The following is a 16630-nucleotide window of genomic DNA, read 5'->3' on the forward strand; positions in this document are numbered from 1 at the left end:
ACTAGACACTACTGTCTGGACTCGGCAGATGATGCAGATGCTTCGGTGGGGAGAGCAGTGCTTCGCAATCTTTTCAAATAAGGTGAGCCTCTGTTTCCACCTCCTCATTTCTGCTCTTAGACGTTTGCTCAGAACATGTGATTACTGTTGTGCATGTCTCCTTTACTGTACACATAGATATGTTTAATTATATGCATACATGATATTCTGACGTCTACGAGCGTTATAATGTGAGTACTGCTTACTATTCTGATTCAAGCATGTGAATCTATGAAAGACACCCCTAATACTGGAGAAGAACAATAGTTACTTACCTGTAAACAGGTGGTTCTCCAGTATTGGTGTCTTTCATAGATTCACATGCAACCCGCCCGCCTTCCCCCAGAGACTCTCTCGGATAGCATGGGACTTCACTCCTGTGCGGGAAAATCTGAGAGCCTGAGCCTCTGGGGAGAACATTCTGGTGGGTGCTGTCGCCTGATTGGCTGAAATTTGGACTAACACATAATGACCTAGATAGTCACGAAAGTGGACATTTTTTCTACTGTAGCTGGGGCTACTTACTTCCTGGTTTGGTATTTCTGTAATATGCTATATATTTTATGGCATTTTATTGCTTTTTTTATATACCGTGAGACTCCTACTCCGACGACGGGGAATGATTCAAGCATGTGAATCTATGAAAGACACCAATACTGGAGAACCACCTGTTTACAGGTAAGTAACTATTGTTCTTCCCAGAGACGGATGCATGCTCAAAGTCCTGCTGTTGTGTCGCAAACAAGGTTATCTGAATGTCCCAGAAATTCACTGAACCATCAAATTGTGATTTTCAGATCCGATATTACTCACAAAAATCAGTGAGATGCGCTGAACTTTACACAGAGGCAAACGCAAATAGCTAACTGTGAACGGAACATATTTAATGTTGTTAGTAAATACAAAAGTATATTCTTTAAGATTCCAGACGCAGTTTAAATTGTGCTGAGGGGTACTGGTCACGTTGCAGTTTCTCTTCATTTTGTCTACAACAAGGTTTCCATGTTGATAGAGGGTTGCCCTTTCTTTCCGTCTTGCATGTTCTGGTTGATTTCTTGGTGTGGAGTTGCCGGCTTGCCAAAGGCGTGTCAGTCTGCGATTTTTATGTTTTGATCGTGATGGGGCTGTAGCATATGAACGTGGATATGTTTTCACCATCATTGGTATAAACATGAACTTGGTACTATTTTAAAAAACGGTTATTCATTTGTAAAGGATGCCACACAAAGACTAGACCTGTACAGTCGGCTGTTGGTAAGATGTTTTGAAGCGCCCTCCACCTGTTTACCCCGCTACTGACTTTTTCTGCTCTTCCTCATCCAGCTTGGACTTTTAGAAAGGCTGACGAAGATAGGAGAAATTGATGGGACCCAACCATTTTTACCTTTACTTTGATGATCTTTAGTCTTCTAAAATACATATTTTAATAAAGGTAATTTATAACATTGTATAATGGTGGAAACGTTCTGAAAGTTTTCTACATCAACCATGTTCTATTTGCTGACTCTTGTTATCTTTTACACTTCTCTGAACAGTCCACTTAGGTGATCCATTGCTTAGACCATGGGGCTATCCAGAAAAGTAATTCACCCACAATGTACCACCACCCTTTGAGGAAATGTCCTGCAGTTTCGCTTTTAGATTGATCAGTGCTGAGCATCACTGCATTCCCACTCCGCTCATTGCAGAGCATTGAGCGACTGCTGGGCCACCTCGCTGAAGGAAGACGCTACTTTGGGGCTTTCAGCGTCCAGAAGTAATACTGTGTCTTAAAGGAACCGGCTTCAGATAGCATTGTTTCCCCTTGGGTCTCAAGGTTGTGCTAGAGGCCCAAACCTGCAAGCGGTCACTCAGGTTACACACTGGACACAGGCTCAGACCTCGGACAGCATACACACTCATGCTTCGGACAGGAGAGCTAGCTTTCGGGTAAATGAAGGCTGCACAAGTTTGTGACTCTGAAAACAGGACTATCAACTGACCACTCACGTCCCTCGGGTAATTAAGATCCCACAGACCAAGGTGTCAGACTGAGGCGTCAAACAGCGGTACTTGTCCAGGTATAACTATGTATGTACGGGCTTAGGTCTAAGACCGTAGAGTCGTCCCTAGTGGTATGCCAGCGGAATATTGCCTCAGACGGCAGACTTGGTTACTTTGGGTATAGACAGATATTATTATTGTCTCAGGCCTTAGACAACACGTTGGGTAGGCTTATGGCGCTAATAAACAGGCAAGATTACTGTTTTCTCAGCTCATGAGATCTCAAAACTGTGGTTCCTGGCAGCTAATATCCTGCATCATTCTTGAAAGCGCTTGTTTCCTCCTATGGAAAAAGAAATGCTGACGTGTCTGCACTGGTAGCTTGGGAAGCAGGTGAGCCAATGGAGTGATAGCAGTCCCCAGAAATACTGTCTGGCACAAGTCCACCCAGCTGGTGCTTAATGCTTTCTTGCCATTGACTATAACCTGACATCAGGCAGGCCCTAGACACATCCAGACACATGGTACAACTCAGCTCGGGTCATAGACTGGCATCAAGAACTGGCATGAAGAGAGACCAGTATCCATTGTTCTCATGGAAAAGCGATCAAACTGAGGAGCATTGTGCTGATAACTGCTGATGTCTGTCCACCCGGTCTTCTGGGCTATCGATGCCCTGTCTTGCGCTCCGAGCCAGAGCAGCAGCCGAAGAGGGCTGCAAAGGCGAGCAGGGCCATGACGAGGATGCAGAAGGACCCAAGCACCACCAGCCCTCCTAGAGCCCAAGAATCATCCAGCAGCCGTGCTTTCAGGTCTTCAAGTGCCTGGGAAGGACTGTGCTCAGAGGGTGGTACTGGCGGGATGTTGGCACCCATGCTGAAAGAGATAAAGTAAGAGTGGGTGAAGGTATGCAGTATGAAAACGAACCCACCTCCTCTAATCCCGCAGCAGAGCCACTGCAGAGTCCTGCTAAATTCAGAAGGTACTAATATACATTTTTAGTTTTACTTTTATATCGTGAGCGATGCTATCTTGTAGTACGTGTACCTCTGAAAAGAAATCCATTTAGGAGGGGAGCCCCATACCCGGTTTTGGTTGAAAAGATGGGGCACAGTATGGTGGGCTGATATTTGAAGTAAAGAGGATGTGGCATGGTTTGTATTAAGAGGGCTCGCTGCTGAGTTTGCTGTTGCATAAACAGGTTGGTCTTCGGTTGCTTGTGCATTATAAGCATGTTAGATGTGTTGCTAAAGTGGCTCAGAAAAATGTGGTTGTATATAAATGTTAGTGTGTGTTTTTGATTGGATAGCCTCGTGACCATAGTGGCTTGTTTTGCAATTGATTCATAGACATTTTTATAAAGTGCTACTCAACCCAGGAGCAGATTACCGTTGTTCCGTAAAACTCAGTAAAATCAATATATACTAGAAAACAAAAATCTTGCTACATTTTTTTAATTTGTGTTAAAATGTGCATAAGATGCATAAACGTTTAACTGTATTTGATACTGAATCTCACAGACTATTCATCATTCATGATCCTTTCCCAAGGCGTCCGGCTGCATCTGGAAAATTTTCAGCAGTTTAATTTAATCTGCGCAGATGATGCCGTTATATCCATGAGAACGTGTCAAGTCTATCTGCAAGGCTTGGAAAAGCTATGCCACACTGCCCTGTTAATGCTTTTCAGCTACCCTTTTATTTCAGTGAACTTAGTCAACTAAGTTCTCCATAGGTTAATCTTGTCATTTGCCAGCAGAGCCAGGCCCTACTGACCACATCCTATGTGTCTCTCCGGCTGGAGTGAGGGTGGTGACTACCCCCTTCTCCGGGCTGTGAGGTGATTGGTAATAATCATAGATCAGGCCTGGTCGTAGAATGTCCCTTGGCTCTCTCCAGTAAAGGCCCGTTCAGTCTTATCCTAACTCGGCGATAGGTGTGGGCGTAGTGTGTATTGTGCCTGTGAGTGTGTCACTGGGTGGAATTAATGGAGGGCAACCCTTGGGGAGAATGGGTGGCTGTGCAAAACTGCGATCTCCATGGAAAGTGTTTGTCCATGGTGGACATGACCAGGGTGGGTATGACCACCTGCATGTTCCTGTGCTCAGGAACTCCTACCCGACCAAGAACTCCTTCCTGTTGGGTTGGTGAAGGTTGACGTCCCTTTATTTGCTTAGAACAGGATCCCCGGCCTCTCGACTTCCTCTTTGCCATCTTGCTGTCAGTTACGTAGCAATGGCGGCCTGCATGTAAAATGTAAGCACTCCTTGACCATTCCCAAGTTATCTGATCAGTGACTACCTGCACCAGGAGCCCCTGAGTAGTCTGAACAAAGTGGGAAGTTTTCCCTGAATGGGAGAGAATTTCAAATGTTGAACACAGCAGAATTTTCAGTGGCCTATGCTTTGTGCCTGTACCTCCATACTTAAAGGCCATTCAGGTCAATTACTTGTACACAGCCTGAACCTCGAGGAGCTCCTTGTTTGCAAGTGGCTGTGCTTCCTCGGGCTAAAGCCAATCCAGGAATCTTAGAACACTTTGCCATTATAACCATAGTGTTGGCGAGGGCAGCTGGTCTCTCTGCAAGGAGTGAAGCTGACCATAGACCAATCAGCACGGCCCCACTTACTAGAACATCCGTGCAGATGAAACCAGAAAGAAGTTAGAACGCACAGGAACCATGACATTACTGCATTGCTGCTGCCCGGAGAAACAACTGAGATCAAAAACTACAGATTGTGCATCACCAGGATGTGCAGATGCAGAAATGCTTTCCTGCTTCATTGCTGGTGAGCCTATGCACTTCTTCACCCGATCATGCCTGTAGTGTGCCCTATGCAATCCCAGAGATCTCACAAATTTACATTCTATGCATAGGGGTGTCTGGTTTCAATGGTTGCGGGTGGTTATCCAGATTCTGCAGCCATTCCAAACGTCAATTTAGCCTGTACAATTTCCGAGATATCACAGTTTTGAATCTCATTCATGCAGCTAACCTACTGGAGTTGGGCGAGCCGCATAAGGTTGGAGCCTGAGGCCTGACTATTGCCAGCTCAAGGTCCTCTTGGTCCGTCAAGCCCAAAACAAACCCACCTTTATTGTGGCTGCTGCTTGCCCCCCCACACACTATCATGGCTAAGAGTTAAAAAGTTAGCATAAACTTTTGGTTTTAAAAGGGAGAGAAAAAGGTTGCCATCTAGTAGGTGAATTGTATAATGTGAAACTAAAAAACCTGGTACCAGTCCTGGCTTCCCCTTATGATCAACTTGTGTGATCCTATACAAATAATGTATTTTCCAACGCCTACTCTTTTATGATCACATATCGGAGCACCTTTGGTGTGCTCTGTACAAAAGCATTTGATGTATTAAGATAAAACGTTTCTGCATGTTAATGAAATACCCTTTTTAATTTTAAAGAGACGCTCATATTTTCCCCTGATGTTTTTTGCATGATTTAGATGCTGTTTTCGAGGCGCGGCTCGTGCACAGGCTTTAGGAGCCGGCCCAGACAATTGGCTCGACTCTCCCTGTCAGTTTGAGTCGCCCACCTCTATAACATTCTGCAACAATAGAAGTTTCTAGGTGCTACATTAAGTTTTAGTGTCCAGCAGCAGGCCCCTATGGAATTGCTACCAAATAGTACAGTACAGTAATGTTCTTGTCAATCTGAGGTAGGAGCGGTCCCAGCAGACCAGCATTCTCGGCATCTATGTGGCTTCTTGACCTATCCCCCAATGCTGAACAATACCTATGGCCTTTCCTGTGCTACGAAGAAAACATTGGCACAATCGGGAAAGCCATGATTAATGTCGCACAAACCTGTGCACATACAAATTCACCAAACGTTTGGCAACACAGACTTGGCTAAAGCTATATATACCAGCAAGCCTCTGTCATACATGGCAACGGACCCGATTCAGGTGCGTTACTCCTCATTTTTTAAACACAACACCCCTCCGTCCCCCAACTCGATTTTAACGGCCCCACCTGAAACGGCCTCTGCTTCTACATAAGTCAATGGGGAAAATGCATTCCTCCGATTTTTTTTTCTAAATCTTACACTTTCCTGGTCTAAAATGTTGCCATGTTTGCTCTTTAGACACCGCCACTTACAGACAGCTACGTATACAAAAGAAGATTTGCACACGCAAATCCGTGCAACGAGAAATGCATGGCCACACCGAGACAGCAAATTAATATTCTAAAAAAGATAAATACATGGTGACACAGGCAGAAAATGCAACCCCCTACCACGACTGCAGTTGAGCGTAAGGGACGTGGCCCCAGTTTACATATAACGCCTTGTTGTGACTTCAAACATGAGCGCGTTTATGGAATCTGTACCGGCCTCTCGATCCCACCCTTTCCCCGATTAGTTCCCAACCCTCTGTTCGTGGCCAGGGCGGATGCCCTTCCCTCGCCCCCTGGCTGCCCGCGCTTCTCCGCCCTCCCTGCTCCTATCCAGCCGGGCTTGGCGTGAGCCTCGGGGAGCGTCTTTCACCTGCAGCTGTTGACGGACGGGCCTCCCGCGACTGCAGTCGCCTTGGTCAGGACCCGAAGCAGGTGCAGTGCTGCTGCCTCCGCCGTGCTGCGCTCGGTCTAGTGTTGCTGATGCTGCAGCTCCGTTGTTTTTGTTCCGTGCGGGGCATTCTGGGATGTTCGCCGAGCGCTCTCTCTCTTTCTCTCTGCCCCTCTATGCCCCTCTCGCTCTCTCTGCGCACTGCGCAGCTTTCGTGCGTTTCTGCTGCTCGCCGAGGTTGTGTGCTGAGTGCATCCTTCTCAGCTGAGCCTGTGTGCACCGGGGAGCCGTGATTGGTCCGGGAAGAGCGTATGGGATGCTTTAGTGTACCAGTTTACCTTAGTACACCTAAGATTGCGCATCTTCTTGCTTCTGGGCGCTGCAGCAGTGACAGCGGCCCGATTCTCCGCTCAGATCATTCATTTTAGTTTACCAATATCAAATGTAAACATTAAAAAATCTAATCAAGATACAGCCGTTTAAGCATATGCGATGCACAATATCTAAACCGTTAATCTATCCAACGTCAGAGTAAAGTATCGAAGAACAAGGGGAACTCGGGAAGCTTGGAAGGAGAGGCCGGTCCGCGGTGACGCGCCTGATTGTGAAAATGAACAATGTAAAGTACCGCACACTGGCAACGTCAGTAGGTCTTGTCAAGTCCCTTTAGCCATGGTGTACATCGGAATGAATACCTGCTGTGCAGCATGGCTGAAAGTTAGAAACAAGCATTGAAAATGCGATAGGTCTCGCCTTCCATTAAGTTAAAGCCATTTGCTTTACTAATGGTATAGCAAAGCAAATGGCTTTAACTTAATCAAAGCCGAGAACTATTGCATTTTTAATGCTTGTTTAAGTTGGAATGGGCACCCCCTTCCAAAATGAATAACTATTTTTCTGATGCTGTGTTTTCGGGAGAACCAGTGGCAGGATCCTGAGACAACTTTGGGCCCCTGACCTTACTCTGTTACAAATTAAGCACTGGTACTGTACATGTACGGACTGGCCTTGTGTTGTCTTTTGTTGCTCGCTATGATGCTTTAGAATATGAACACACACAAGAGTCTTTTACTTGGGCATACATTTTCTGTAGTGTGGGATATGCATGTAAATAATACAGAAAGTCTAAAAAATAAATGTTAATTTTTATTTTATTTTTTAAACACAAACACAGCAATCTCAAGTTTCATTTCCATGTGTGAGTAGCACATCCAGTCCAGGGTTTCTATATGCATTCTGGGACTTGTATTTCCAATTTGAAAAGGGTACCAGTGGATCACGAACCCCAGAAAGCGAATTAAAAAAACACTGACTGAAGCGGGTGAGCAACTCATGAATGGAACAGAAACGTGCGATCTCTGAACAGGTATGTGAAAGGTCTAAGGTACACGTACATTAAGTACAACCCATTTCCTGAACACAAAGCATTAGTCTGCAGAAACACATAACTAGAATGAAATATAGCAGCAAATGAAATAGTTTAGCATTTAGCGTGAGGAACACTGCATACACCAAGTTGTGTGCATGCATTTTGAGGAGCGTGGCTACCAATGAGGCAGCTGATGCAGTAGCACTTGGGGCCTACTGACCCCGATTTTATTGTTGTATTCTTCTAACCGTCCAGCAGTAAGGACGGCATTGGCTTTGCTTGCGCATGAGCCCATTACATGCTTGCTACGTCACAGTGCTCTTTAAAACTTCTGGTCGCGTGCTAGTTTTATATCCGTTTACCTGCGAGATGCATGGGATACAGTTAACTTTACTCTCTGCTCGCTCAGGGGAAAAAATGCTAACATACTGCTGAGTGAGACAACGGATTACGTTCAAAATAATGACCATACGCTTGTGCCCAGTTCAGATAAGCCTTACAAGGGGAACACCGAGCAATATAGTAAAAACATAATATAATGTAATACAAGACATAACCACAATAGCTTAATGGGACTTCACATTACAGACTGTGACCAAGTAGGATTAAACATTTTTACTAGAAACACTGCTTAAGAAATGAATAACTTCAGTTGGTGCCAGTGACCCCCGTTACAATCATTCGTGCCCAGTCTCCCTCTCAGTGTACCAGCAAAATACAACGCATGCCAGGAACATGCCCCGGTCACTCACTGCGCTTCTGCTGCGCCGAGGTGTTCCACGCGCTCCCACCACCCTCCACACACGCAGCTACCAACTGTGAGCGCGTGCAGAGAGCAGCTGTTTCCTTCGTGGCCGAGCTGTGCCCCTTAGCTGGTCACGTGCCCCTCCTCTGACAGACCCCGCAGCCACGCCAAGGGGGGGCTGGAATCTTAAAATTCCATTTATGCATTCCTATCTCGAAATCAAGCGGCCAAATACCGTTATCATGTTATGTATATTTATATTGAGCTTTCAATGCCCCATGCAACCCCTTGTGTACAGTTCACAGAGTCTTCGGGTCCGCTTTGCCGCAGGTTCAAAAGGTGCAGCATATTGTTTCAAAGGTGCCGCATACTTCGTACAATAAGTGCCAGATTTGCAAAGGGTTGTGCAAAGTGAGGCAAATCGGTGCAAACCCTTGAAAGGGTAACTGAAGGCACATCCTGTGCGTGTCGCGAGCAAGCAGTCTACCAAGCCTGGGAGGCAGCAGAGCTCGGGTGGGCGGGAGGGAGTGAGCGCAGCAGCGTGGTGAACGCGCTATTTAGACAAGATGACATCGGACTGTCCACAGTCCATATGGCCACGCGCATGCGGTCTTCATTGGACAGATGGTGAGAGCAGCCATATTTGTCCATGCAGACGCGTGCATGCAAGCATTGGGGAGAATTGATTCCAAAAGGTTCTCTCCATGGCGAGAGTGGCGCATGTGCTGCTTTCGACAGGCGAGACCTAAAAAATGACGCAGCCTGCTCTAACCACGATGGGCAATTAACCGTTTTCTTAGTGTGGGATTATTGTCTGCCTTAACAACAAAAATTTTAATTATTTTACGACTAAGCAGAGTTTTTCATTTTGGCCCTGCATGTAGGCCGCTCCAAAAAGGCCACCCAGAGCAGGCAGTGCCCTGCTGTTTGCATCTTTGTACCATCTTGACACCCATTGATGGAACTTTTGGGTGATTTTTTTTTCTAGTCTGACAGTTTGGGGCAAGCAAGGAAGAGGGAAGGAGTTTGTGTGGATGGGGAAAGCAACAACAGGGGAGGGGTGAACCAGACAAGCAAGGATGCCGTAGGAGGTCTGCAAGGTAAGCAACAATGTGGAAGGGAAGGGGGTACTAGTAAAAGGAAAAACGAGCATTGGCATAGCCAATAGGTCTCGCCTTTGGGTCCTTGTAAGTGTTCAGGTAGAGTTCTCGGCTTTGCCAATGTTTTTAAGCTATGTTATAGAGCATTGTGGCAGCTGTGCAGCATGTTGAAAAGTTATATTAAAAAAGTATTATAAATATTTGTGTTACTTTGTATATAACCAAGAAGATATTATGTACAACTGAATGGCCCAATTAAAAAAAGAATTACCATAAAAATGTCTTGTGGACATTAAACACTCTGGAGACAAGTATGCATTCTTGAGTCTTAACCCAGTCTAGTATTAGGACATTGAAGTATGTGATTCAGGCATAAAAGGGCTACCATATAGGAAAGGAACCCAACCTAGAACAGTATCCCCATCCCAGTCTGCATTCACAGTACTCAGCAGAGTAGGGTAAATTGATCAAATTGAACTGTTTTGTTGCTTGTTGCAGACTAAGCCACTAGGTCCTGACCTAAGTCCCTCTCTACGTCTGACATTTGGCTGTGCCATGCTTTGGGTGTAAGAGCAGTAGCATATAGCCATGCTTCGCCCGTTTGAACCAGGGTAGCTGCAGCACAGGTCCACCTCGCCTCAGTGAGATGCTAAGGCTTATACTGCATTTGAAATCTCTTTAGCCTACCCAGCTGTACTTTTGCCCCGCGTTTCATGTTGCCTGATGCGTGGACAGTGCAGTTGATAGAAGACAAAGTCATACTTCGCTTTAGATCGGCATATTAATGGAAGCGTGTGCTGCTTTCAAAGGCTAGCCGATAAACTAGCTGCATGGAGATAGGGAGCAGAATTCCCGCCTACCCTTGCGAGTGCACACTACAGTGTGCAGATTTACAGTGGCTGAAAGAAGAGAAGGGCCGTGACTCACTGAACTAAGGCTGCTCCTTTAGTTACTGCCTTCAGAGTTGTTTGGTCTGTCCGAGATTTCCATGAAAACAAAGTGTTTTATCTGGCATGAAAACCAGAAAACACCGGTAAAGAAGTCTAATCCCTAGGGTGGTGCGTGTTCTGTAATCTCTGCGCAGATGTCCTTATCCTGACAGCTTTGCTTTACTAGTCAAAACAAGACTCCATTGCAGGAGTGCCTTGGGAGGAGTGCTGCTAATCGGCCTTGTTGCTGCAAGCTTGTGGTCAGGGTGCAGAGGTGGAATTCGCGGCATCTGTGGTAGCTGCTCGAGCGGCAGCAAGCCGCGTCGCATGAAGTCTGCTGTTTATTCAGTTGTTTAATAGCAGTTTCCTTCTTTGGCTCTGTTGGGGCTTCGAATGACCTACGGCCACATCCTCCGCGTCTCGTCCTCCTCGTAAGCAGCACACGTAATCTGGTACTAGGCACTGCCCTTTCATTTGGATTCATCATACGAATTCACAATGGTCAGGACCCCTGGCCTGCCTTTTCATTGGCAACTTCTGTGCCCCGCACTTTGGCACCAGTCCTCCTGTGTGACCCCAACAAGATTGTACATTGGGTTTTGCCTTTGTGTACCCGTCTGCTTGAGATCCTGGTCCGTAATGCTACGGAATATCTTGAGATTCTGCTTGTTAATTTTGGGCTGCTCTCTGCACTGCTAGTTGTTTTTGTGAATGGCTACTGCCCCGTACATTAATTTGCTGATCCCATCTCGGACTATTACACGCATCTGGGTTAAGCCTGTGATTTGCCTTACTGTGCACGTGGGTACTGTTTACTTAGCATCCCGTGAGTGTCCCACGACCTGCGAGTGGTGTGCGATTTGGGCACGCTGTAAGGGTGCCCGCGAGTGGTGCGCGCTGCAAGGAATGTGTCCATCTGCAAGCCCTAAATATAGCAAACATCAGGGCTGCGGAGCATAAGGTTTAATAAACTGCTCCATAGGAGTAGTGGGAGAGACAAGGAGGCAATGCAGCTGCTGCCCTGAGAGCCGCTGCTCGCTTCCGCAAGCAAAATGCTGTGGGAGTGAAAATTTGCTAAAAAGGTGGGTCATACGTCCGCTTTCAGCCATTTGCAGCCTTCTATTTCAAATTGACACAGGCAACAGCCAACCAAATGCTTGGGGGTAGTCAGACCCACACAGAAAAGTTTTGATTGATTCCAAGCAGCCTCGCAGAGCAGCGCATGCACACTGGCTCAGGATCGACCTAAAAAGTACCCCTGAAAGCAGCGAGCAGTGTGAGGATGCAGGGCAAGGGAAGCAGTACTTTGGCCATTCTCCAGGGTAGGCAAAACCACAGAAAGGGGAAGTAAAGCCAATACTTGCTGACCGAAGAGAAGCTAGAAAATGACTGACTATGAAACCAACATATGGTAAGCAATGGGCGAGTCTAAACCCCCCTAAGTAAACAGAATGTGTTGCAAGTGATCGCACATGTAATGTCTCAGGTGAGACCTAAACTGTAGGAAGCAAAGGTGGGAGCAAACTGTCGCTGTCTCAGATGAGATCTAAATTATAGAGTGTGGGGTTTAACTGTCAAAGTGGTGAAGGTGACCTGCTGGTATAAAACAACTGTGCCTCCAAAACATTTGTGTCCTGCCTGAGGGGGAAACCTCCTTTACCCCATAGCCTTTACCATGCCGGGCCTTTACCAAGCAGTCAAGTGCCCCACATATAAGTATTTGTAACTTTACAACGCAGGTACGTATTTTTTAAATAACATACTTTCTAGGTTTTTTTAAATGTGATTTTAGGGTTTTGGGATGTTTAAAGGTAAAGGAAGGTAAGGGTGGCTTTAGGGTTCAGGGGCAGGTAGAAGTAAAGGAAGGTGAGGGTGACTATGGTTCAGGGTGGGTAGAGGGAAAGGGAGGTGAGGGTGACTTGAATGGATAGTATTATATGGTACGGTTTGTCATTGCACAGAAAAGTATGTATGGACTATTATTATTGTATGGTATACACTTGTATAGTTATGGATTGTCATTGCATTGTATAGTATGACCTGGTATGGTGTAGTATGGTATGGTTTGGTAATGTATAATAATGATATGTTATGGTCTGTTGTTGTAAAGTGGCCTGTTATTGTGTAGTATTTTATGGTATGAGTATGGTATGGTGTGTTACACATGCAGGAATGTGCTGATATCACCAGTTGGTACAATTTAGAAACATGTAACTTATGTTCGCTTTCCCAAATTGGGAAGGAAGGCAGCATTACACAGAATGCTTACAAAATGAGGACTTTTCATAAAGAAATGCACCCTTAGCGAATGCTGCAGCATGTCATTTTAATAAAATGTAATAAATGATATTTGCTTTTGTGGCTTGGACAAGACTGGTTGTAGCAAAGCGGCTTACATGAAAGTGAAGTTTTGAAAAATCTGGAAAGCAAACAACAAGAGCGGCGGGCCAAGATGAAAAAGCAAAAATGAAAGGGCATAAAAGCAAAGTGTGTAAAAAGAACATACTGATAAACAATACATACTTAAAAAACACAACTGGGTGCAAGCAACACGGAAGAACATTATTAAAAAATCAATCAGTACTTAGTCCATGCATGCTCCAGGGATGAAAACAAAAACACTAAGACGAAAGGAAGCTGGCATGCGCAGACACACGCTCACTAATGAAAATGGAGAAATCAAAAGTGGCAATGAAGCCCACTAATGGGAAAGCGGAAAGCCCCTCTCTAGTTTCTTCTAGAAACAATAAGCAATTAAAAATAGTTTCTTGAGATAACTATTGATTGCTGGGATACATGTGTTACCTGGTGGTTAGATCACAACAGTGGTGACACAGCTTTTCATCCTCTCAGAGCATAATAGGAGGAACACTAATCTGGGTGTCAGTAACATCATTGACGTAAAGTGTCGTGAAGCCAGACAAATGTGTCAACCCATGCTTTATAAATAGCACTTTGTTATTTTTTGAGCAGGGTGTGGTCGCATGCATTTCTTTTACCTTTGGTCCTGAATGATAAACCAGCGGTGTTTTAGTTTGGCACATTTCCAAACAAGAACCTGGCCCTTAGTAAGAGCGCGAGACGGTTCCCTGACCAGAACGCCTGCTGCAAACATTTGACTATAAAACACAGCTATCAAGTGTATCCCCGTGTAGCAACTCCACCCTTTGTTCTTAATCCGAAGACATGAAATGAACAGCGGTACTATTGACTTGTGTGCTTGTGCAGAGCCGCAAGATGGCACAGTCCATACTATAAAATGACAGACCATACCTTACCGTAGTGTACAATGCCAGGCCAAACCTTGCAATAACAGCCCATACTATACCGTACTGTAAATGACAGGTCATACCAGGTGACTGGCAATATCATACCATGACCGTAATCCCATACCATACAATACAGTGACAAACCACACTATAATCTATATATATAAAAACGAAAGTATGTTTGTCTGTCCTTTATGCATTACTACACCATTCACCCGATCGCCATGAAACTTTGGGAAGTTGTTGAGTACACTCCCGCAAAGGTTTCTGTCAAATTGTTTTTTAAAAAATCGGCCCCCCAGGGCCCTCATAATCTTTCGAATATTGAAATAGACGGCAAATTTGCGAGCATAGTCGACAGTAATGACCCACAAACGGAAATAGATTGGTCAATCTACATCAGGAGCACGAAAGAAAAAGGCATTTCGAGCTTCAGAAACAGACAAGCAATACAAACTGCTCGAGCCCGTAATTCTCAAACGAACGAGCAACGAGAATCAAGATTGTAAGCCGATCGAGTACGCACTGCTCAAGCCCATTCTTCTCAAACGAACAAGCAACCAGAATTAAGATTGGAAGCCAATCGGGGACGCACTGCTCAAGCCACACTTAGAAATGTTTTCAAAAATAAAATGAATAAGTTTCAATAACAATGACACAATGTAAATGTAATGTTATCATAACGAGTTTCCTTGAATTTCCTTTCTTCTGAGATCCCAGCAACGCGCAATGGGTAAGCTAGTATACTATAAAATTACAAGCCATACTATACTATACTATGACAGGCCCTACCATACTATACTATGTCAGGCCATACCATACTGTAATATGTAATCACTGCCGTAACATGCCATACTGTTCAATGAAAGACCATACCATACTGTACAGTGACAGGCCATGCCACAACATATCATACCATACAATAACAGGCCATGACATACTATACTATACTATATAATGAAAGGCCATACTATAGTCTTAGCATGCCATACTATATAATGACAGACGAGAAACAGTCATTACTATGTGGTTTTTACCACGCATAGCCATTACATCGCATGCGTTACAACGCATGCGATGTAACAACGCATACCATTACATCTCTTGCCCTTTTATAACGCATGCGTTGTAATGGCTATCCAAGTCGTTGTGAGGAAACTGAGGCTGTTTCCTCACAACGACATGCACCGCCCCTCAAAGCAGGAAGCAGGAACAGGGAGCAGAGATGGCGACACTGGAGAGAAACCACAAGGAAAGAGAGGTAAGGGGGTTTGCGCTTGGGGTGGGGTTACTTTTGTAGGGTTTAGGGTAGAGTCAAAGTAGTCTTGTAATGTTTGTGTTGTGTGGGGTTGTGTATTACGTTTTAGTGTATTTTTTGGGTGGTTGTGTAGTGTAGTGTTTTAGGATTGTGTCAGTGTTTTAGGATTTAGTGTAGTATTGTAGTGTTTGTGTAGTGCTTTAGGGTAGTGACAGTGTTTTAGGGTTTAGGGTAGTGTTGTAGTGTTTGAGTTGTGTAGTTGTTTAGGGTAGTTTTGTAGTGTCTGTAGTGTTTTAGGGTTTAGGGTAGTGTAATGTTTGTGTAGCGTTTTGGGGTTTAGGGTAGTGTTGTAGTGTTTGTGTAGTGTTTTAGGGTTTAGGGTAGTGTTGTGTTTGTGTAGTGTTTTAGGGTAGTGTTTGAGTATTGTAGTGCATTAGGGTTTAGGGTAATGTAGTGTTTAAGGGTTTAGGGTAGTGATGTAGTGTTTGTGTAGTGTTTAAGGGTTTAGGGTAGTGATGTAGTGTTTGTGTAGTGTTTTAGGGTTTAGGGTAGTGTTGTAGTGTTTGTGTAGTGCATTAGGGTTTAGGGTAGTGTAGTGTAGTATTTTAGGGTAGTGTCGGGGGGGTCGTGCAGGGTAGTGTAGTGTTATTGTAGGGAGAGGACTGGGGGTCGGGGGAGAGTTGTTTAGGGGTAGGGTAGTTACTTACTTTGTAAACTTTAACCAAGAGTATAGCTTTACCACGCATGGCTTTGCTTTGTAATGGCATGCATGGTAAAGGCATAGTTGTGGTAAAAGTTTGCGATGTAATGGCATGTCGTTGTCATTGACAACGTGTAGTAATACCCGCGTTGCAATGGCATGCGTGGTATTAGTATGCGATGTAATGACATACATTCATGACAGACCATACCATACTATATGTAAGTCCATATCATGTCATACTATACAGCAACAAACCATACAATGACAGGACATGTCATACCATACCATACAATGACCGGCAATACTATACTGTACCGTCCCATTCCATACCATAGTATACAACTACGGGACATACCATACCATACTATACAATGACAGGCAATATCATACCATACTATACATTATATATATATCATATCATAATATAATTCTATCATATATTCTATATAATATATATCTAGATTATATTGTGCAATAGTGTATATGATGATAATCCTTTTATTAGACTAGTTGACAACTCCTGTACAAATCATTGACCAGTCCATAGATCTCACATAAGCGAGACCTATGGGCATTGCCAATGCTTGTTGTAGAAGGCAACCTAGAAAAACAATAAACCCTTTCTTCTGAACCAGGGAATAGCATACCCAAATCCGGGAGGTATTCATCCTGCATTGGATGTTCAGATGCACCTTACCTGGTCCTGTTGTTACTG

At 44.7% G+C, this 16630-nt stretch overlaps 2 protein-coding genes across 4 annotated transcripts in view; one reads left to right on the forward strand and one right to left on the reverse strand.

The window, feature by feature from the left end:
- RECQL5 (RecQ like helicase 5) overlaps positions 1–16630 on the forward strand; it is a 769601-nt gene that overhangs the window by 317094 nt on the left and 435877 nt on the right. The gene's annotated exons all lie outside the window — the stretch shown is intronic.
- LOC147702111 (uncharacterized) overlaps positions 1846–16630 on the reverse strand; it is a 114652-nt gene continuing 99867 nt past the window's right edge. The window contains exons 1-2 of one of the 2 annotated variants that reach the window (XR_015297505.1): positions 6525–6798; positions 1846–2898 (exon numbers count right to left, since the gene is read on the reverse strand). Coding sequence is in view for 1 of the 2 variants with exons in the window: in XM_086930747.1 (XP_086786873.1) it covers positions 2688–2898 (211 nt within the window). In the remaining variant the exon portion in view is untranslated. Of the gene's footprint in view, positions 2899–6524; positions 6799–16630 lie in introns of those variants that run through there. The other variant, XM_086930747.1, reaches the window with a different exon arrangement.

The sequence above is a fragment of the Lissotriton vulgaris genome, chromosome 7 (assembly GCF_964263255.1).
Source record: "Lissotriton vulgaris chromosome 7, aLisVul1.2, whole genome shotgun sequence".
Taxonomy (NCBI): Eukaryota; Metazoa; Chordata; class Amphibia; order Caudata; family Salamandridae; genus Lissotriton; species Lissotriton vulgaris.